The following is a 25055-nucleotide window of genomic DNA, read 5'->3' on the forward strand; positions in this document are numbered from 1 at the left end:
CTTATCTGCGTATTTCCATGCTCTGATATCCAAGTGTTTAAGTGATATGCACGGCCCAAATGTGCAGTATTTTTTGGATGACATAATTGTAACAGCCAATAGCATAATTGAACTAGTAATTATTTTGCAAGATTTGTTTAATAGACTAAAATTACTTACTTAGGTTTGCGTGTCAATAACAAAGGCTTTGCTCCATCAGAGAAGAATATTCAAAAAGTAGCTAAATTTCCCAGACCTAGGAATGTCAAGGAAGTACAAACATTCATAGGTATGGTAAACTGTTTTCGTCATCTAGTTTTCAGTTATGCAGAAATTATAAAGCCAATAATGAAATTAACCAAAAAAATATTCCATTCGTGTGGACTGAACAGTTCCAGAATGCTTTAGCTAAGATGTAGGAGTTAATCTTGGAAAAGACCATTATAAAAAATATAGAAAATGATAAACCTTTACATTTAGTCAACGATGCATGAAGGTCAGTCATTTGGGGCATATTGATGCAGAATGATAATGATAAGTTTTCTCCAGCACAATTTTTACTCGAAGATTTTAACATCTTGCGAAAGCTAGGTACCCTTCAGTCAGGAGAGATTCCATATCAATTTTGAAGGGCAGCCTAATATTGTAGCACACTGGTTATTACACCTGCAGTATCAAATAGAGCCTATTTCTAGTTTCAAAATCTTGGCAGATTACCTGTCAAGAGTTTCAGAGGAAGTAGTGGTAAACAACATAAATATTTTTATTACCAATGACAAGCTGTCTATTCAAAACATAATTAGAAAACAGCAAGAGGATTCTTATATAAAAACAATTATTAAAAAAATGACAGAATAACCACAAAGATGTGGTAGAATAATGTTTTATTGATAGTTATACAAATGTGTTAATGATAAAATTAAAATCCACTAACGCAGAACGAAAAATAGAAGTGTACAAAATAAGATCTTAATACCTAAGATACTAATTAAACACTATATTCTACTACTTAAATGTACTACAAACTGCTGATGCGCCTGACTTCGGTGTTCAAAAGACATACGAGTTTGTGAACATAAGATATTTCTGGAGAGGTATGTACAGCGATACCAACAGTTTTGTAGGAAATTATGTGCGTGTGTGTGTGTGACTTATCTCATTTGTCTGAGAGTAAGATCAGAACAAGCACATGAAATTCATTGTGGCAAGGAGTGCAAGATTACGCCTGTCGTTGGCAAGAGACTTGAGCACCATACAGGTGACAGTATGACTTTGCTCAGTTCCGCCCCTTTCAATTTTGATGGAGAGCACTGATAGACGGGGCTGAGGCTCTCCCGCCCCTCTCCTTCTACCATCAACCTCTCGAGCGGACTTTTGGCTCAACGCGTGTTTAGAGTGCCTCCATGCCGCACAAATACCGTACATTTGCAAACATCCGTGCCTTTTCCGGGATTAGAACCGAGGCCGTTCGGTAACCTGTTGTTTTTGACTGACTTTTTCCTTTTTTCATCGGTGCGTTGCAAGAAGAAAAATTTCTTTCTATCATCCCTTCAAACAGAACATTATACTGTGTATTCAGAGCTTAAAATCAGCCGAAGCTAACTCCGCTATTTCTTAGTTTCCGAGTGAAATTACAATTCTAACGGAAACCCAAATAAGACGTGTTCCGGTTTATTTCATTCTGTAACTGTTCATGATGAATTTATTGCATTTTTATTAATGTGTTTATATTTTATAGAATTTAAATTACGATTATTTTATTTTCATTATTAATTATTTTATCAGTTACTTATTTTCTCTCCTGGCAGCTTTTCATAGAGCTTCGCAATTTAAATTTTAGAAACTGAGCACTGCTAATGGTAATGATTTAGTGCTGAATAAAATTTAAAACAAATAAATACAATCTCTTTCAGTTTGCTTAAAATTTCCATTTCTTCTCTTTCCAGCTTCTCTATTTTGAAGATTTCTTTTTTTTTTTTTTTTTTTTTTGTTTTGTTTTGTTTGTTTGTTTCAGTTGTTACAATAGCTGACTAGTTTCAAATTTTTTTGACACTGTGAGGGGTAAGGGGTTGCTGATCGTTATAATGAAACAGTGTTATAACGAGTGGTACTCACAATGAGCACTGAATGCACTAACGTCTTTAGCATTCCTGCCTTAGAATCAGTATACATGTAGAAATTCTGCAAATCAGAGAAAACATAAAGAAATACAACAATCAACCACTTTGAAAAAACACTGTATGCAAACCCGGGACAAGTGTAGGGCAAAGGGGCCACTCGCCTCAGGTGAACAACACCACTTAGAAGGGGCACCGAATTAGCTATAAAAATTTAAGAATTCTTTTCTTTAAATAAATTACCGTTGTTAATTTTCAACACTGAAGCATATCATGAAGCACTGTTTCAAAACCTCATATTTAAAGTAGCAAACTTTTATTAACATTACTTATGATAATTTAAAAGTATTACTTTCTTTGTGCATCTTCCAAAGAAAGGCCAATGTTGCTGATATGTTGTTTGTTTCCTTCTTTCTCTTCTGCCTTCGTGCAATCGAACGTAGCTCTTAGCGTCTTTACTTTATCATAACAAGAATTCATAGGCTGTCTTTTAAAATTTATTTTTGCAGATCTAAGGCGCCTAAGTCAATCGGAGTGACATTGGGAGATTGATCAAATATATCTAAAAATAAAATGCACTTTATTATCAGTTTCTTCCTTCCTTTTCAAAGCTTAGCTTGCTCCATTTTTTCGTTCTAAAATTATACGTTGGACGTATTTGTATTTTGAATTTTTTGTCCCGATGTACACATACTTATTTTCAATCAGAATTGCGCAGTTAGTTTTATCTACGGTTATTCCTGGAAAAGCTGCAGTTGCTGCTAGACGGATTAAAAGAATCAGTACTTTAGATTCATTTTCTCATAACACTGGAACGTAGCGAGATAAGGCAAGATGAGACTTTCTGAGCTGTTATGTTATTCATAACGAAATAATAAAATGATTTGTTTATTACCAAAAAAAGAAACAAGAAGTTTCAAAATCCTGAATTTCGTTGCGAAAGGATTATAACAAACCGTTCCGGCTTATTCTGGGGTAATACTGTAAAGTACTTTTTCCATTCTGACCGCATCCCTTCGAAGTGTAAATGGAAAGCATGTCCGGTTAGCAATCGAAAGTTCCGGAGTTAAAATCCCGATGAAGGCGTTGCTGATTCTTCACGCTTTCTAGCTTCAAAATAAACTTAATACACTCTACAGCTTGTATTAATAGGGAAAAAACACAGATATTCGCTAATGCCAATGATACCGAAAAAAATCCCTAACACCGGTACTGACGGTAGCAAAAATCATAGTTTTATAAAAAAAAAAAATAACTGTAATAAAAAATCAAATAAATGTTTAAAATAACATTTTTTAAATAGAAACTAAGAAAAAATGTAGTAATAATAAAAAAACATAAGAAATAGCCATAATAAAATACTTGATTTTTTTTAACAGAGACCAAATGAATAAATCTACTGAGCAGTGGCAGTTCGACATCCAGGCGAACAACGAGCTGCATTAATGTCTTTTCGTTTTCGTTTCATGCGTAAGATCAATACGAGCCAGTTTCGCTTAGAAAAGTATGTCACGAACGCTTCATCTTAACATTATGACTGCCGCGTCACCCATATTCAGGTGACAGTTCTTTGAGTACTTACGAAGTAAAGTAGATATTTGAAAAATGATTATTGAAAGAAACGAACAAAAATGATTGTTGCAGACAGCTAAAGTGACTAAATTGAATTATGCTTTCACTAAATCCGTTCACTAAATTGAATTATGCTTTCTTCGGTATCCAAATTTTCTTTCTTCCTAAACAATTATTTCTTGTAAAATGTGATTAATAGTATCTACACCACATTTATTATCACTGCATTTATCAGTATTCGAATAAGAATCTTAAGATGTTAAATATAACTTATTTAATATATATATTTAACTTATTAAATATAACTTAATTAAATATTTCATAAATATAACTTATTTAATATATATATTTAACTTATTAAATATAACTTAATTAAATATTTCATAAATATAACTATAAAGTTATATTTATGAAAAATTTCAACTGTTCCTCTTCGCTACTATTTGAATTTTTGTAACACGTTTCTTCATAACATTCGTTTCATAATGATTTTCTTAAAAATTACTCTCATTTTTCTTTTCAGACACTGCAAAAAGTTGGAGCAACAATTTTAACACAAAAATTTTCAACCATTTGCCACTGCAGAAAAAATATTTAGAAAAGAAGAAATAATTTTAGAATTTCACACTCTTCTTAAATACTTCATTTTTGAGGAAAGATTTTAAACTGAATGCACGCCCCAATATCTTTCGTTCCAGGCGTTCTAAATTCCTACGATTGGACACAATTTGGCGCATGGTAGAGCAGTGCTAGTGGCCTAAAGGAGATTTTCTTAAAATTCCTGTGGCAGTCAACGTGTTAAACAGATTGCCCTGGCTTATTTTGCTTTAGTCTGTCAATTGATCGAAATCGAAAATTTATTTAATTATTAACGATTTAAAGCTATTTAATATTTAAATTATGACAGAAAAGCTAATACCTCGTATTTTATGTTACCAATATTTTACATTTATACTAATAACTCGTATTTGCATTGTTCAGGTCGCTGTTTGTACTTAATAGTTATATTAATGCATGGACGTTCTTTAAGACAACAAATAATAAATCAGTGTAATACGTGAAAAATGATAGCATCTTTAAACAAATCAATTAGAAATTTTTATGTTTTGTTAGCTGCATAAAATTTAATACTGAAAGCAAGAGAAAGTAAATAAAATTTCACAGTAAAAACTGTAACTATATTCATTAATACGCCGATTATCTCAGTTCATATAATTAATAAACTTCGTGCATGGGTGTTTCTACGGTTTTCATCTAAGCTAATATAAGTACGAGCCAATTCCTTTAAGGAAGTTCTTGCTTTTATCTTTATCATATTTCCTTTAGGCAGATAGTCCTCGTATGAATTAAAGAAGCAAACAGTGCAATAGAAGGATTATCACTTTCTATTTCTTTTTTAAAAATCAGGACATTTCCGAACACTAAGCAACTAGTACAAATTTATATCTTTCAAGGATAATACAATCATGTCCGAATTCGGAAGTCTTAACAATATTTTAACATTGCCAGTTACTGTTGATAGTAATATTAAAAGCTTTAACAAACCTAAAATATTAAAAATTTATGTAAAATTTTCACTTAAGCGAGGAAATGTTTCGAGCATTGCTATTCGCTTCATGGAAGAGCTATGATTTTGAAATGCTTCCTTAAGTGCAAGAAAATTTTTAAATAAAAAACTGTGCTTGTAATACTAATGAACTTGTAAATACTTATACACATTGCACATATGGTGTTCTAAAGTTCCTTCGTACGTAGTCTTCAGCACCGCAGATCCAACACTTTAGGGTTAGTTTGTTTCCACTCCTGTTCCGCGTCAAGGCACTGACTTGTTTGGTTAAATCGTCTAGACGAGTACGCAGTTGATCCACTGGCTCCTGGACTTAAGCAGCTGTGACTAGGGTATCAGTCTCTGACAGTTGCTTGCTGGACAGCCTGGAATTTCATCCCATATATTAAGCGCTTTTAAATTCTTGACATCCGTCAGTCTTGCGGCTTTCTGTATGTCAGGGTCTCGGATACCATCGATGACGTACAATAGGAACTATATTCCCTTTGTTTCTGTTAGGCAGTCCGAAACAGCCTTTCAAGCAATGCAGCCTTTTAACATCCGTGACGAGCTCCTGGAGTGTTTACGTAAGCTTCTGTTGTCGAGATATTAACTGACGCCTGCTAATTATTTAAACACTTCTCTCCAAAGCGTTCGATACAGCTTCGAAGCCTCGCATCTGGTATTCAGGAAGAGTTTGAAGGATATCCACTGCGTCTGCTCTCAGAGAAGTAACGAGATGGCAGGCTTTAGCTTCGGAATCTCATCTATTTGCGTTTGCCGCTATAGAAAATTGCGTCTTGATACATTTGCCAGGAGATCTTTCCATCATATGCGGATAGCTTTAGAGAGGGTCGGTACGTTCGAATTTAAAGGCATTAGAATTGCGATCAACTGCCGTTACGAATTTCTTAAAATTTCAACTTCCTTGGCGACAGCAGCACAAACCTTATCATCAATTTGTTATCGGACTGCAGAGTTTTTTTTCTTTGATTTGTCGTTTGGCCGAAGAAACTCCTTCTTCAATTTCTTCATTTTTATTTTCAACCCTGTCTGCTTTCTATAGTCTCGAATTTGCTTTCTAACATGTTTCATTTCCTCTTGATACGCTTCAATCTTTTCTTGAGCTGGTTTGAAGCCCAGTCCATATTGCTTGAACGGAGTGCATCTCTTCTTTAACGCATACTTGGCCTGCTTTCATCTCTTCTTTGAATACAGCAAAGGCTGCCACAAGCCATCTTAGTTGCCCCTCCATCACTCTTGTAACCAGCATTTAATCCCACTTCTGACAAAAAAAAAAAAAAAAAAAAAAAAAAAAACAGACTGAATGGACACAGAAACTTCACAGTTCTGGAACTTTCCACAAAAATACTCGGAAAAAATCTTCACAGTACCACAAAGTACAATTCGTAATTACACTTCAAAGTACTAAGAACGCTAAACACAGCGCAATACAAAGCAAATCTAAAGAGCGAAGCTAACACACATCTCAATACTCTGAACTAACAATTGACTGCAGATGCTCGCGGTCTGTCACCTGGCCGCCGAGAAATCTCTTTTAAATTCCATTTCTCAAACTTACTGGAAGCCATATAAACACCGGATACATTTGCAATTACATACGGATCAATTAGAGTTATTCAGTTACAACACCCATTACAGTTATACAGGGACCGGACCAAAATGTTGCCAAGTTTAGCGACAAAAGTAAGTCGCCAGAGCCATTCCTATCTTGGCGATATCTCACCAATTTAGCGAGATAGCCATTTACTTAATATTAAATAGACTCCTGTATTCTTACTTTTCCGGCAAAGCATCGCCTCTTTAATTTTCATGTTACATTATGCAATAAAAAACCTACAATTTCACATCAATGTTTTACATGTATTCGAAATCAGTAACAATATATATACACTGGTGAAATAAATTACGAGAATTTTCATATTTGATCTACGATCTCCAGAACTACTGGACAGATTTTAATAAAATTTGGTGTGAATATAGGTTGATATAATACAAACAAAATAAACATTCAACAGTTATACTAAACACACATGTTCATGTGTAACACTCATGGGAGTCTGAAGGTCTGAAACAGCGGTTGCAGAAGACACAAAAGAAATGGGTTAATAGGGGGTATGGTCCCCTCTTACAGCCATATAGGGCTCACAGAGTGATGTCATACTGGAAATAAGGCAGTTTATCAGTGCTTATGGCAATTGGTCCCACTCATTCAGCAACACTGTTTTCAGTTCCTGGATTTTACTCGAAGGGGTGTTGCGAGTTGCAATTACCCTTTCCAGAGCATCTCAGACACGCTCTATAGGGTTGAGGTTTGGAGACCTGGCTAGTCAATCCATCCGACGAATACCCTCACTCTCGAGAAATTCATCAACCAGAATAGCTCTATGTGGCCTCGCGTTATCGGCCTATAAGAGGAACTTGGGGCCCACTGCAGCCCAGAAAAGGTGAACAAAGGGCTTCAAGACCTCATCCCTATACCTCACACCAGTCACAGAGCCTCTGTCAAAGACGTTGAGAGGTGTGCGGCCATCCAACATGATGCCTGTCCAAACCATTACACTGCCACCGCCATAACTATTGATTTTGCAGACATTGGAGCGTAGGTAGAGGGTCCCTGGCTCTCTCCATATGAAAGTACGGTGAGAATCGGTGTTTAGGCTAAAACAGGACTTGGCAGTGAACAGAACGGCCGCCGATTGCTCCGTACTCCAATCCCTATGCTGCCTGCACCATGCTAATTGAACTCGCCTATCCGTAGATGTGAGCGGAATGCACACAGCCGGTCTTCTGGCAAACAACCCCCTCTCATTCACTCCTTTGGAAACAGTCACCTTGTTACACGGTTTCCTGTGGCTGCATACACGTCCTGAGAGAGCTGAGAATCTGCATCCCCTCTGTTATGCCTCGCTAAAATGGACAAATAGTGATCTTTTCTGGCTGTCCTGGCTCTTGGATGACCTAGCCCAGGCTTTCTCTCAATGGATCCAGTATCCTGGAACTGTTTCCATAGGTTACACATGATGCTGGGCATTAAATCAAACTTTCTGCATACCTGGACTTGTAACTGGCCTGCCTCTAGCCTCCCCACAATTCGCCACCTCTTTCCATCATCTAAGCATTGGTGGTAACTCATTTTTACTGTTCTTATGTGAATTTAACCTAATGCCGCAAGATAACACCAAGAAACTCGCCAAGGTGTGCTAGCTAACGAATTTCATCTTACCCTTCTCGCACTTATATAAAGCCTGCTTTTCTGCTGGCTGTACCTATGCACACATATACGATTACATATTTGCTGTACACAATTTGCATTTTTCTCTAGAAGCAGTGGTTTTACTTTCAGTACAATTCTTTTCATGCAATTCGATAAAATATCCAAATTCTCTTAATTTATTTCACCAGTATATATATATATATCCACCCTTTACTCGGCATTTATTTTTGCAATTGTTGGTCGTCATTATACAGTTCCAATTATAAAAGCATTTGAAGCTGCAAAAATAGTCATGTTTTAGCCATGTCAAATTAAAGAAAAATTCAAATTCAGAAGCGTAGTTTGGTTTCTAATGCCTAAGGATATCACAGTTTTTTTATTCCCTAGTCCCTTTTATGCCAACAGAAATATTTCAAGGAGAGGCAGAGGTCTGAGATGAAATATTAAAATCTTTTACTAAATTATTTAACTTCAAGATGTTTGCAATTAGATAACAGAAAGCAATTCAGGAAATGTTTCAAGTTTGAAAGAATGAATTTTTAATGTTTACAACTACATTAAATTATTCTGAATTTCCGAAAATATTACTCTTTTATTTGTTCTATGTATGTTCTGAGATCATACTGATGCATAGCTAATGTTTTAATGAAGCCACTAATTTTTCAATTTTGAAATCATCTATGAATTAGGCTAATTGAATTCAAGAGTTGTCTACCTGAAAGTTCAACTGTACCTATACAATTTTTAAATTTTAATATGTTTTACAGTTTCAAAAAAAAAAAAAAAAAAAAAAAAAAAGAAAGAAAAGAAAAGACCTTTACACAAGGAAAAGGAGAAAAGTGAAATGTCATTCAGCCTGTTTCTTCTACAAATGAAGGACAGCATGCAATTCTTTTTTGCAAAACTGAAAGCAAATACGCAGCAAAAACTTTGACTTTCAGTACTGCTGCAAATGTTGCCTAGATTATTTGAATATGCCAAAGCACTAAAGGGCAATCTGCTTGAGGGGCTGGATGCCTTTATAAAAGACCCGCATGAAATGAAACTAGCTTGTATTCCTCTTCCACATGAAGACAAAAATCACAGACACAGCCCATTTACCAAAATTGGAACAACAAAGAAATACCAATATTCGAAAAACTTTCACCACTTCGCCATTAGTGGGTGATCTGAGGAATACAAATTATCTCTCAAAAAAAAAAAAAAAAAAAAAAAAAAAAATATCACTGCTATCATCCCTAAGCCTTCCAGTTTACTCACTGTCATCTTGATTTTGGATAGAACTAAACAATGTCTTTTCGAATTTGTTTTTGCTAATTTTTATCATATTATTCCTTCTTTTAATATAATATGTTTACTACATTATTTGGCATGATTAGCAGTAGATGTTTTAAGACTGAGAATATTTAGAATTTTATTCAATATAAATTTACAGAAATAGCTTTTATGCTCTACACTATTTTGTCTCATAAAGGGTTTCACAGGAGTGAAGCATTTTGTAAGTGTGAGGGAAACTTATGCTAACAATGTCTTACCACCTTGTACATCTTAAAAATTATTAACCTAATATGTCTTCAAGTTAGGACATGTAAAATGAATTTCATTTTGATGTAATTATTTCCCTTTTCTGTATTGTCAGAAAATGTGTCATACATAACTTCAAGACAAATAATCTTAATTTTGAGGCGATCAATTTTCCTTTCAGCTTAGTTGCCTGTAATTATTATAAGTAGTCCTGCAATTTAATGCATAATAAAGCCCTACACTGCTTTTAGTAGAATATTACCAAAAAGCTTCAAAAATGCATATTTGTAATAAACAAAAGACTTCTATGTCTTAATGCAAAATATACTTTAATTTCATCATAATTGTTAATTTCAGTACATTTTAAATTTTACAAACAATATGTAGTGCAGTTTAAATAATTCTTTTTTAGTTTTTAATACATTATTTGAAAAATCAGGTAAATCAATTTTTCATAGAAGACATCTAATACAGTTCACTACCAAGAAAAAGTAAGTAAAATGCAAATAATTATATTATCATTACACAGTAGATTTATAAATATCTTCTAAAAGAGTATCTTGGAAGATTATCAAAACACAAGATTACACTAGCAGAACAAAATCAATGACTTTGTACATTATAAGAAACATATACTACACGTAATACACCAAGCCATGTTACGTTTATTTAAACCACACATTATAATTTAAATCTTGCACTAGACAATCATATAATTATGACAATTAGAACAACTAATGACTTGAATTTAGCAAAAAAACTGATAATAAACTGTATCTAAAAAAAGATAAAATAGTCATTCATTATGAATAATCATTCAGTTATCAAAACGAAATTAGACGTCAAATGAATACACAAAAACAGAAATCATACATACACATAAATTTAACCTGAATTTTCCATCACTCTCTTTCAATTAATAGAAATAAAACAATTTATTCCCACATGAGAGTTATAAGAAGATTTTCAACAGCATTCTTATTTAATTCAAAGTAGTAAGTACTTTTGAGTTCGGTTACATCTGACAATTCTGACACTGCTGACAATTTTAGCAACAGGATTGCCTAATTTGCAAACTCTACGCTTTTTGCCAATCATATAAGGTAGAATCTAAGTAGCTATTAATGATTCGTATAGAAGAATGTGAGCATAATTTCATGTAAAAGATAAAATTTAAATTGAGAAAAGTTAGATAACTTATTTAAAATAATTGCTTAAAACTTATTTTTGATGAATAGTCTACTTACAATACAATTTAATCAGAAAAACACAATCCCTTTTAACGAATTTCAATATTCAGTAGCAAATAATACACTTTTAAGCAGTTATCAAGCAATGGAACATATATCAGCACTCATCTTCAAAAAGAATTCACTTACTCATTCCAAAATAATCCGTCTTTAAATCGCACTTTTGCGTATCAAAGAACATTTTTCATTTTCCATAAAACAATATTGAGTGAAAATACATATCTTCGTTCTTACTTTTGTGCTCTTTTATGTATGAACTTACAAACTAGCAGTGAGTAAGAGAGTAATAATTATGAAGAAATCACAATTTTTAACTTGTATCAAAAGTATAATAATTAAAAAGATTTTCAGTGCAAAGCAGATTTCACTTGTTATGTATTTGAGTTTTTAATCTTGAAGTATGATATGTATTATATCACGTTTTAGGATTTAAAACACATAAAGAAAAGAGTGAAATCTGTTTGAACACTACAATAGAAATAATTTTTACTGAAGTTTTTCAAACTGTGATCACTTGAATACTTTCTCATGTTGGTAAAAGACAGAACTATCATAAACTGGATAGTCGATTTTCATAAGCTTGAAGTTTTGAAACACTTTGATGTAATACATTTATTTCAATTTTGAATAAATACTGCCAGACAATACAGACATTTGTAAAAATATTTCACTTTTAAACAAAACATAACAAATATAGAATTCTTTACATAAGTGATAAAATATTCTTTCTATTACTTCTGAAGCACATTATGTAAGTATAATAAATATCATGAAATAATAAGATGTATTATGCGCAGGTACCATCAGAAATAATTTTTAAAAATATATCTCACTAAATATAATTTTTGCCCAGACAGGGTAGTGTTAGTGACTTCTGTACCGTAGGGCTCAGGTTCAAATCCCGCAGAAGGCAGAGAAGTGTGTAAATGTATAGTGTCTTTGCGGCATAGTTGTAGGTGAGAGGAGTGGGAGATCCTCAAACCATCCCCCAGGGTGCTCTCTCTCAACACTGGGGTGGAAGTAGAAATCCAACCTCCTTGAGGCTCTGGTAAACATTCTTCCATGAAATATGGACTCAACAACTCAGAAACAAACTAAATATAATTACAGTATTAAAATTGCAGAATCTCAGTTCAAACTTTGCAATGCATTTGCAATAAAAAATGTTTCATTTCATAACTTTTAAAACTAAATGTTTCTGATATGATTATTTACTCAGATTAAATATTCTGTTTAATTTATTACTGAATTATATGGTGAATAACAATTACTTTTATGACACTGGCATATTGAAATTTTAAGAAGGGAATGTATTATAAGACAAGCAAAATACAGGACAATAAATTTCATGAACAGCAATAGTGAGTAAGTAGTTCATGCATACTTTAACTGAACAGAATAACAAAAATAAGATACATTCAACATGTAACTAATAAAAAAAATTATACACTTGAAGCTCTGATTTCATCTTAGTTCCAAAGTCAAGTTTATGATACTGTGATGAAAGACAACACTATTTGATCATCAGGCACAAATTATATTTATAGTTGCTAAACTTTCTCATAAATTTCATCCTCATCTTCCAAGTCATCTTGAGTAAGAGAAATTTTTTCCATTTCTGCTTCAAACTTTGCAGTATTGTGATTAGGTACTAACTCATAATGCTGTCCTTTAATGTTAAAACGAAAGCACCCTACTGAATAAGCTTGAAGAATTCCAAACAGTAAAACAAATAACAAAACTACAGATATACAAATAGTTATCACAATCGGCACAATATGTTTAAGAGGAATTACAACTTCTTCCGAATCATATTCTATAAAATTTACATCAATGCTCCGTGGATGATCAGAAGTTATACATATACCTAAATATAAAAGGAAATACATTTTAGAAATATATTAATACTAAAATCTAACAAACAAATACAAAATGTAACTCAATAATCATTTCAAGGACTAATAAACTCTGATAAGAATTTTTTTTTAAAAAAAGTGATGCAGTTAAAAATGAGGAACATTCAACACATAATATTAAATATTTCACTTCAGAATACTGCCCCTGCACTTTATGATAATCAAGTGAGTTTTCAAATTAATTCTCATCAGTAAAAATAACTACCCCAATTACATTTAGATACATGTAATTTTACACTGAAGTTCAAAAACAGTTAGTAAAAAGAAATAGTTTAAACTTATATGCATTACAAAATGTATCAAGGAGTAATCCTTTAAGAATTTGAAACTTTTCTGAAATTCCATCTTCAGAAGATATTTATAAGCCTTAAAAAACCTTACTCCTGGTTATTTTAATACTGTCAATAAGAAGAGATTTATACCTAAGTCTTGACTGCAAGTACAACATTCGGAGCCTACCAATGATGCATCACAGCAGGGTAAACAGGTGTGCTTTACTTCATCAAGTCGAAGTGGCATCGGGCATGACAAACATGTGTTTTCAAAGGGACCAAAACACTGGGAGCACTTATCATCACATTTTTCACATTCCTGTAGAAAGTTAAGCAATGCATGAAAACATCAGACAAATAAAAAAGGCTGATTATAGACAAAGTGATTAAACAAGGTGTCCTAAAAGTTGAAGATTATACCTTCAAGAAAATAAAAAAAAACCTATAAACAAGACAGTGCTTGAATAAAAATTTGAATTTCTGGTAGTGAGACTAAAAGCACTAAATCCTTTCATAAAAAATACAAAAGGCATTCTAAGAACATAGACTAAATTTTCTACTTGTGCAGTGAGAATGATGTTCTGTTATGAAGTCTCTCATTATGTCATTTGACTCCCAAATGGTTTTTACTATTAAGCTTAAAATGCAAAAAAAAAATGTACAATAAAATTTCCTTTTTCCTTTCCTTAAATATTTGGATTCTGACATGCCCCAAGTTCATAAATTTTATTTCTTTACATTTAGTCATGATTTATACAGTTTAAATAAAAATTTAACATATGATACTGACTAATTATGATTAAATATAGCAAGTGAAAAATATTTATATGCATTAAAGAAGCATGAAGCTTAAAAATTCAAAAGCAAATCATATACATTTTTACAGCACTTATATATAAGTATTAAGAGCTCTTTTGTTGATAATAAATAAAGTATATGATACTCATAACATTCTATCCAACCAAGTTTCACAGCAGCCTAATGACACCTATTACTACCTTAAATAAAAACCTTTTGTTTTAGCATATCAAATATGGATGCACTCAGTTACTAGTGAGACTTTGCTCCCAAATGGTGATTAAGACAGCAAGTGCATGATCAGAAACTGACACATATCCCTAGCATGATGGGAATGCAAACTGACTGAAAATGCATATGCAAATGTTTTAAGACTAAATATGAAAATAATTAAAACATTCAACACCAATGACCAAATAGTAGCCTGCCACAAAGTTAAAAAAACAGTGTAACTGTGACAATGGACAACATTTTTTCAAACCTTTATTGAGTCTACGGATGAATTGATTTTGTGTATACATACGCTTATGAATAAAGTTGCGAAAAGTTGCATCACTGGGCTGAAAAAGGCCAGCTGGTCTAATCGATGCTGGGTTAACCATTAATCAAAATAAGTATGTGTGAAGGTTATCCAGAAAATGGGACACCACAAAAAGGTGCTTAGGGACTCAGGAAAGGGGGCACCAGAAAATTTCCCATTGCTGGTTTTATCATGGAATGTATGGTACACTTAAACCAACACCAAGAGAATGAATGGGGGAAAAACTAACCTTTACCCAGTCATTTTGCTTACAAGCAAATGAACGTGGGTGCGATAAAATCTTAAGTACTTGTAGCATCTTAATCTGACCCCGAGTCCAATTAACATTTATCCAACATGATTCCAACAATGCTCGGACGATCCAAAGCTGATTCTTGTGTTTCAAGAAAGCTTAAACAAAGCAACACACACTGATGAATAGAATAACAGAACTTCATAACAGAGACATCTATACACAATACTGATCATGCTGCTTTCCACCACTTCTGATTACAAAAAAAAAAAAAAAAAAAAAAAAAAATAGGGAATATCTCTCTATTCCACATGGCTGCTCTCCTGCTACTTATGACAAGAGTGCATCAGCACCACTACTTGCAATGCTGTCTAAAATTAACATAGAACATTGAGCTGCTAGTCATGTGGTCTGAAGTGAACAAGACACAGTCTGCATATGTGGGATGACTTAGGCAGCTAACTAAATGCTTTTCAGACCATCTAGGAACTGAAAAATGTACTTTTAGAAGAGTGACAAGCAATTACATAAAGCTCAATCAACAGTTTGATAATTTTTAAGAAATCAAGATGTGACGTTTGCATTTCTCTCAGATTACCACACACACACTATATTACAGAAAAAAGGTTACAAAATACAAATAATTTTCTATTATTTTTAAATTTCCATAAATTTTACTTTAATTCAATATTTTAAGATTAAGCAATTGGCAAACATAGTAATTTATGTTAAACAAAGATTTTGAAAGAATTGTTTTCAATAATTTTTGAATAAATAAGTTAAGAGTAATTTCTTTTCAATGCTTTTTAATTTTGAACAGTGTGCTATTATAACTCAGGCAAATTACAAACTAAGTGCTTTATCTGAATTCATGTGAAATTTCATATTAAATATTTACATGAATTAAGGGTGAAACTGCTAAGAAATTTTTGAAAAATTTTGCAAAAGTAAACAATGCGATGGTAGGTAACTAGAATGATACCAATGCTAAAGGACATGGTGATACTCTGTGAACTTTGAATTAACATTTTTCTTCCATCTTTCTTTAAATTCATAACCAAACCATTACCAACCATATCCTTCCCTAATTTTGGAGTATTATTTCTAAATCACAGTTCTGAGAGTAACCTTTACTCCTCTTCAGCTAATGCCCGTACTAGCCTTATTTATGCTCACTACTCCCTGCCAATAATCACCTTCATATGTTTTACCACATAACACCTGGTGTCTCCTTCATTTTATTATCTCCTACTATTTCGCCATGTCTTGCAGCACACTCTGTAATTACTACATGTGTGATGAGGGTGTTTTAGATTTGAATTTAAACAGTAGAGATAACAGCAACAATACACAAAAATAAAATACAATGTGCCTACAAAACAGGCATGACTGAGACCCCATTTCAGACATCCCGAAAATTACTAAATCCTTTTGGTTGGAAAAACGATCCCTTATGACACTGCCAAACTTTTTGTAGTAATTCATGCATGACTGTTTCACACATCCATCCATTCTCGTTTGCACAAGTAATTACATATATAGGAAAAGCTCTCTTTGGAATAGTTTTCCTTTTAAAAATGATCATTGGCTTTAGCTTGCCATCATTTGCAGCACAAATTAACACACATGTAAATGATATTCTTTCATGCCCCTGTTGTAAGCACGGATACAGTTTTTGCACCAGGTTCATCAATGATTCTGTTTGCAAGACAGTCAAAAGTTAAAGCCATTTCATCAATACTTATTATCTATGATAAAAGTTTTTTTGTCAAAAATATCTGTCACATATTTTAGAAAAGATGCTATTTTATCCAGCCAGATCATTGGTAATTGTTGCCCTACTGTTGTTTCTAGTATGCACAGAAATATTTTTTCTTTTCATAATTCTGCTACATCAGCAAGGCCCTCCTTTAAAGTCATTTATGTTCATTTCATTTGCCATAATTTACCAGAATGTAAAAAAATTAAAGTTCGTAGAAAACAACTCAGTGGTCTTTTGTTGGGAGCAGCAACCAAGGTCATCCAAACTATATACAATGACATCTAAGTAAATATCCTTTTTAAGGGCATCTAAGCACTGCATCTGTAGAAAACGCCGCAACCACTGAAAATTTAAGTTTTAAACATTTAAACGCTGCATTTCTTCCAGAAATGATGGTAAAAATAACTATATAAATGCAAGAAACATCTAAGAATATAGACTTCACAATTTTTCCAAAATTAATTTTTTTAATTTCAAAATGCCAAAATATGAATATTTGCCTTTTTGAAAATATTTCTGTACTGAAAGTATATATCTACAATCAACAGTTTTAATAATAAAGGCTGCACAAGACACAATGCATCAAAATTACTTACAAAAAGTTTTTATGCAACAACATTGTTCAAGTGACAGTGACTATCAAATAAAATGGCATAAAATATCATTAATTTGTAATTCAACAGAGATTTTATATATGAAGAGTATTATCATAAGAGCTACATATGAAACAAGTTTCTGTTAATTATTTTAGCTATACAAACATTCAAACTTTGCAAAATTAATTACATTACAATACGCTTTTGAAATTAAATTTAAAATTAATGTAAAAAACAAACTATAATGAATAAATTTTCTTCACAGAAGTTTAGTTTTTGACATTTAAAACATTTACCACTTGAATAGTTATTATGCAACAAAACTGCACTTTTTTCAGAGAATCACATTTGAGTGTGTTGATTTTAATATGGAATCATTAAAAAATCATCAGTTATAAAGCAGAATGTGTATACATACTTTGGTAATTCTATTATAGAACTCTCCATCAGAGCAGGGCAAACATATTCCGTTTGAGTATGATGCATTGTCATAACAACTAACACAATAAGTTGGTCCATAATCTGAAATACATTAACAAAATTGATAACAAATTTTTATGTGTCTAACATAAAAAAAAAAAAAATTCTTCTTCTGAAATACAAATTTAACTTTTATAGAATTAAGCAATATTAAGCAGCAGTCATTAAGTATTAAATTCATTATTCACTACAGATTTACAGGGTTTGTACACATTCTCCACATGGAAATTCAGTACTTTTAAGGACCATTAATGAAAAAAATTAAGGACCTATCAGTAAATGGGAGCTGAATATATTCAATTAAAATTCAATCAACTTATGTCTGAACTCCATTTTTTTAATAACTCTCTAAAAATAAAATAGATTTGCAAGTAGGATGCATTCTTCTTAAACATAATTTAATAAACATAACTATAAAACAAATTTGAGTATAAAATCCACTTTATAAAGTTTATCAGCTAGCATTAAATATTTTACACGTATAATAGTTGGATATAGTTTGAAATAAGTAATAGTTTGAAAGAAGATTAGAGACATTTTATTTATGTTTTACTAACAGTTAGATTTATATATTTTCCCCCCTTTTATGTCTCATTTTTCTGTATACTTAGTCTAGAGGTTTAGTTAATAGCAAGTAAATTTTATGTCCAATGTCATAGGTTAAAATGAGATGTAAAATCACATTCAGCATGATTCAAAACAAAAGACTGGCTGTTGTCACCACTCCTGCTTGCCTACAGAGAGACCTGCTGATCAGAACAAACCTGGTATAAGCATGGCTGCCAAGTTTTGAAAGTTAGCTGGGCTCTGTCAGACGAGCTAGTGTCGCAGCTTCGTATACAGTTCCAGGGGTTGTAACTCAGTTAATATACGTTAAGGTTCTAACAGTCCACTAAGGCACCAAAGGTGATAAGTTGTGCATTATTTTAAGTCTCACTAGATGCAGAGAATAAGTTTTACATGAATTTTGACATTTCTGTGTTCTATCTTGCGACCACGGTAAGGGTTAAATGAAAGGCAATAACTCGCTTTAATATGCAGAGATAATATTTAAGGATAAGCAGTTAGTTATAATTAAATTAGGTATTATTTAACCTCAGTCATTATGGATTTACATGGTCACTATTAAATCTTACTTCTTTCCTTATTAAAATCACAATCTAATAAAGTTTCACAGTTTAAAATACATGTAATTTATGATATTGATCCCTAAATGATATTAGATAATTACACATTAAAAGATACAAACCATTTATATTTTGTAACAACAACACTCAACAAAATATTTATGCATCTTTTTAATTTGAAGCCTACTCAGACATTTTGGCTAATGTATATAGATTTCCTTCTCTTTAAGCAATTTTCCTAACAATTAGAAATTTGTCTCAGTATGCAAAACAATGTTCTCACTAAGTTTCTGCGTGTTTTATCTCCTAACCTGTCAACCTCTACACAATGTACCTATGAGTGTTTTACTTGAGCTGGTAAGAGTTAAACAGTCCAACCCCCCCCCAACAGATGTGAAGCAAATTACTGCTATGTCTGAAAGTAACTACAAAGTCAGACAGGTAAGCTTCTTATTTAAAAAGAAATAAGCTTCTTATTTAAAAAGATATTAGAACATAAAGGCATGTTCTTATGCTAACAAAGTCAATTACAGCTCATAGTGATGTAATTAAACAAGAAGAGTCAAATTCAAGCTAAAAATATGGACTAGTGGTCAAAGACTATACAATTTAATTTCATCTTAAGTTGGCTCAGTAACTCTATCATCATAACAAATTCAAATGTCAGCAGCGGTTATGCAAAGATGAATAATTACAAATTATAAGACCTGGCAGGAACTAATGCATGGAACAAGTGGAGATCAGAAACACACTCTTGTCTTACACTCCAAAAACCTCAGTTTAAAAACTGTCTAAGTGATTTGTATTCTGGTAGGAAATTATAGTAAAGGCTGATGTAAACAAATGGGTAATTTACATAATAACTGTACATATCTTTGAAGAATAATTTTCTTTCTCTTTATGTATTCGGCTTCTTTCTTCCACGTTTCCTTTTCATTTTAGAATTCTTGTATATAGTTAAAGATTTCAGTAATTCTAAAAAAAAACTAAATGCATTTAGAATGTATAGAAAAAGCTGCTAGTTTTATTTCTCTAGTAATAAGAAAATTCAGAAGAAATATGAAATAAGTAAAGTCCAATTACAGAGCTGGTGTGGCAAATTTTTAGAACTTGGTGACACATCAAGCAACAAAATGTAGAAATGGCAAAACTTTTAGGAACAGGCATTGGAGGCAGAATTTAGAAAGGCACCAAGCAGCAGAATTTAGGATCCACAGAGATTGCATCAGGTGGGAAAATGCCTAGTGCCAGCCCTGTGCATGATGCATTAAGACATATTAGATGAATATTTTAAATTGTCAATTTTTAATTTCTTTATTAATAAAAAGCTTCTTTTCTATAATGCCTATCCACATGATAAGATTAGAAGCATTTTTTATATTTTCCATGCTTGTGACTAGTGAAAAGTAGAGAAAATAAAGAGAAGATAAAAATGTTAAGAAAAAAATTCTAGTATCAAAAGTAAAACATTCAACTATTATGTTTTCATTGTTCTTCCAGACGTTCTCCAAAAAAGTAAGAAATTATGTGTTAATACCATGGAGACATTTTCCATTTTGTCACATTTTTCTGGAATCTTTTAGAATCGTGGGTCTATAAATCTTGCCTTCAAATCTTTTTAAACTTTCCAAGCTGCAATGTCTAAAATCCTAAAGAAAATTACCCCTATCAATTCTGTAACAGCAAAAAGCCAGAAATATCTTGAAAAAAAAAATCGGAGGAAAAAAGTGAAAACTTAATTTTATAGAGAAAACTGATGCCTATTCTGAATATTCTGAGACAATTACAAGGGAAAACTCATACCATGAAAAAATTAAAAAGAAATTTTTAATTAATTACATAGCTATTTTGCTATTGCTAAGAACTGTTTCGTAAATTGCGTTGCTATAGCATTATACCTTGCTTATTTTTCAGATTCAAAATATTGTATAATAAGTGGCCAAAATGGAATTTATAATATGACAGCGAAAAATAAAAATGCTTTACTTTAATGTTATTACTTAAATATAATTACAACACATTACCATTATTTTAATGAAATTTATCAATGCCATAATGTTCTAAAAAAGTCGTCAAAAAATTCCCAGATCTCGGAATTAAAAAATTTCTATAGAAACTGATCTTAAAATCGTCAAAATGTTGATAAGTCACCAAATTTAGAACCGTTTAATAAAAGAATTTACATCCCAAAAGCAAAAAGTTGTTTAAGAACTCTTCATTAGAAAAAATGAAATAATTTCGAAATGCTTATGTCTCACTTGTTACTCAGAAACTCTATTCCACATTTATATTAGAAATAGGAACAAATTATAACACATTAATGCATTTACCTATTGAAAAAATATTCCTCCAAAATGCTAATTCATATTCAAAATAACAGTCACATAAAAACAATCAGAAATTTCAGGTGATTAAAATTAAGGACCTTCTGCCTATTTTGGCCGAAATTAAGGACTTTTTTAAAGACCAAAAACCGATTTAAAAAACTTAAGGATTTTTAAAGATTCTTAAGGACCCTGATTTACATAACCTGCAATGTAACTTTAGAGAAATCATGCATGCTACAATATAAAACACTATAAAATGATCATCTTCTTAGTATAATCCAACAGCATATAATTAATAAGTTTTCTTTGCACTGACATACATTTCATAATACAATAAAGAATAACCTAATGAATTTTTAACATACATGGAAAACACAAAGAAGTTTATAACAAAAGTGAAAAGAAATTTGTTTCTAGCAAACTAAAAAGCTATTATTACAAGCAAAAATCTCAAAACATCCATGCATAGAGATATATATTCATTATTTATAAATTGGCTCACCTGTACAAGTTTTGCATGTATAATGACAAGGCAAACATTCACTGTAATCTTCATTCACCACAGAAAAGTAGCCATCTGGACATTTAATTTGACAACTATTATGAACAAGATACAGGCCCATTGGACAAGTAGTACAATTCAAATTTGATCCACCAGTACAAAGCAGACATGTAGAATCGCACGCTTCACACCTGCCTCTGCCATTATTAAAATACCTGAAAAAAAGGGTAAAACTTTTTTTCCTATTAATGCTTTAAGAAATTTGATATATTTCAAAATGTTCACCATATTATATAAAAATGCATAAAAGGTTGTAGAGAAATTAGATAATTTTGGAAGCAAGAAAGATTGAAAAATTAGCAAATGCCTTCGCCAGGAATCAAATCACAGACCTCTGAAATACCGGCTCAATGCTGACCACTACACCACGAAGGCACGCTAGGAAGGCAGGAGAAATACCTTACAAGGTCATCTTCCAAGCTAAGAAAGGGATAAACAAGAGAGACTCTGTTGTGATTAAAGCATAATGGATCCAAAAAAGGATTGTTCAAAAAGTTAAGGCAAAGTACACAAAAGCTACCTGCCTAAGGCTACTATTTGATAAACAGTGTACTATATTCAGACAAATTACAAACTCCAAGTGGTTAAGCTGAATTCATATTAAATTTCCCACCACATAGTTACATGAACTAATGGCAAAACTGCTAAGAAATTTTTGAAAATATTGAAAAAGTAAATAGTGGTACTACCTGCCACTTGATTATGGTATCTAGAATGATACCAATGCCAAAACATATCGTGTTCCTTTGTGCACCTTGAGTTAACAGCTTTCTTCTATTTGGGCTCTTAAAATACATAACCAAACTAACGTCATTCCTAAATTTCAGAGTATCCCTTCTAAATCGCATAGTTCTGAAAGTCACCTTTACTTCCTTCAGCTAATGCTCATACTAGCCCACTTATGCTCCCTACTCCCAGCCAATCACTTTCATATGCACATGTGCATATTTAAATCACTTCATCATTTTCATGCATTCTTTTCATTTTGACCAATGTCTTGCAGCACACTCTACAGTTACTACCACACTCCCCTTAACAGTCAGTAGAAACAGACATCCTTGAATTGGAAACTCTATACTTTTACAACAGGCAATAACTTGTCCTATCCCAAATGAACATCAAAACTATAGTACTCAAAACTAATAAACATAAGTAGAAAATGGCTTGTAATTAAAGCAATAAGCAATCCAAAAAAAGCCTGGCTTATTCAATTAAGGCACAGCACACCAGAGCTGCCGGCCTAAGCTCCTATCCAACTTTAACTAAGAGCATCCTGGACCTACTTAAACAAATGGCAGTTTGGATATTAATTATAATCAAAATATATATTTTTTTAGAATTGAGTCTGAAAGTAAATGTTAATTTCACTTTCAGAAATAAATGAAACAGCTGCTTTTTTTCATGAACAAATTGTTATACAGGCAGACTAAATTTCATCTAGTCTTTACATAGTCCTAGAAGACACATTAATTATCATTTCTATTTAGAACTTAAGAATTTACAGCAATCACTTTCAAATTTATGTTGCTGGATATCTGAATGGCAATTTAGCCATTTCATTCCCACTTTGTGCCACACAAGAAACATTTTTTTTTATTATGTCTCTAGCAAATGCAGTTTTGTCTGACATATGTTCATTTAATTCACTTTAACCTTTTCGTGATGGCGCACCTTTGTTTATGACGCTCGTGCGGGACGGAAGAGAATCGAAGGCAGTCACCGTACAGGATGGAGGTTTTGCATCGCTAAGCCTAATTTTATAACAAAAATCAGAAAAACAAGTTTCCCTTCTAGCATCGTAATTTTTGGTATCATTTTAGATTATTACTTGAGCTCTTATATATGTTAAAATTAGCCCTTAAAACATTTTTTTCTTTATTTTACATGAAAATATACTTAAAAAATTGCTTATCTTCTAAAATAATTTTCGGAAGCACTATTCAAATTATTCCAAAGTTTTAATTGATAAAATCCATCAATAAATTTTAAAATTAATAAAAAGAACACAATAAAGACTATTTACAGTAAGAAGTAACAATATTTAAAATGAAAACGAGTGTGGTAAATCTCGAAGCACAGAGAAGTTATCACTTTGTAACTCTTAGAAAAAGTATCACTTTTTAACTCTTTAGAAAATGAATCAGAATTCTCTTTGCGTTAGTAAATGATTCACTAACCATACTAGGGTGTATTCTTCCTCTGATAAATAGCGCCTTTCCGTCATAATAGACTGGAGGTGAGGCTTTCCTAAATAAAAAAAGAAGGAATGGAAATATATCTGAAGGCAATGCAAAACGTAAAAAAACTCTGCACAGTAACCCTAAAAGACCGTACATAGTAGAGGGAAAAAATAGAATAAAAAAAGGAATTGGATATAAATCAGATACGAGAATGTTTTCATTAGCATGCAGCAATTTAAAGAGCCCGCCTCCGTTTACGCTTCCCTTCCGCCCCACCCCCACCCTCGAACAGCTGATGAGTAAAATACCAAAGTCAACAGAATATATCAAACTCAAGGTCAGGAACCTAAAACTGTGTTCATTTCAAAAGTAATGGACACAGGATGCCATCTAGTGGCCTTCAGAAAAACATTCCAGCTTAAAATGCGTATACGCATCCCCCGTCCTCTGAATGTGATCTTTACTCCCGGCTGTAAGAGACGTTCTTAGGGAATGCGTATATGGGACACCCATCCTGAAAAGGTTAAGGTACTTTCTCAGACCATTCAGACTAAAATACTTTGCTTAATATTTCCAAACTGCTTCTGCCTAAGAATAATTTTTCAGTATGAGAAATTTTAAAACTTCTCAAGCACTCAAACTTAGTTTAGAAAAAAATAAAAGTATATTCTTTCTATAATATCTCTATCTGAGAATGACTTCAGCTTAAATTTTGAAATGAATGACTTTCATTTTTTTTTACTAATACCAAATAAATAATAAATTAATTATATAAGAATAATAGTAGTATGAACCCATAACTATTGCACATCATATTTATAAAAAATAATATTTTTATTGCATAGCATTTAAAAGCAACCACATATAAAAATGAAGAAAATAAATGTAAATATAAGGATTTTATCATGAAACATATAACCTCTAATTTATATGGCTATCTATGCTAAACTTTACAAATAGCCTCACAACAGGCAGAGTATAAAGTTGAAACTGAAGCAACCCAATATAACATTTTGCCGACCGCTGGCGGTTCAAC

The 25055-nt window shown here is 32.2% G+C and overlaps 1 protein-coding gene across 2 annotated transcripts in view; it reads right to left on the reverse strand.

Annotated features, from left to right (window-relative positions):
• Window positions 1–10285: 10285 nt before the first annotated feature.
• The window catches only part of Fur2 (furin-like protease 2), a 234229-nt gene continuing 219459 nt past the window's right edge, over window positions 10286–25055 (reverse strand). For both annotated transcript variants that reach the window (XM_085806945.1, XM_085806944.1), the window contains 4 exons: window positions 21780–21994; window positions 17762–17865; window positions 13565–13733; window positions 10286–13093 (listed from right to left, as the gene is read on the reverse strand). In XM_085806945.1, coding sequence (XP_085663071.1) covers window positions 12777–13093; window positions 13565–13733; window positions 17762–17865; window positions 21780–21994 — 805 coding nt within the window. In that variant the 3' untranslated portion in view covers window positions 10286–12776. The remainder of the gene's footprint in view (window positions 13094–13564; window positions 13734–17761; window positions 17866–21779; window positions 21995–25055) is intronic.

The sequence above is a fragment of the Stegodyphus dumicola genome, chromosome X1, assembly GCF_044657685.1.
Source record: "Stegodyphus dumicola isolate Sdum_Otavi_A_Nest chromosome X1, ASM4465768v1".
NCBI classification, from domain to species: Eukaryota; Metazoa; Arthropoda; class Arachnida; order Araneae; family Eresidae; genus Stegodyphus; species Stegodyphus dumicola.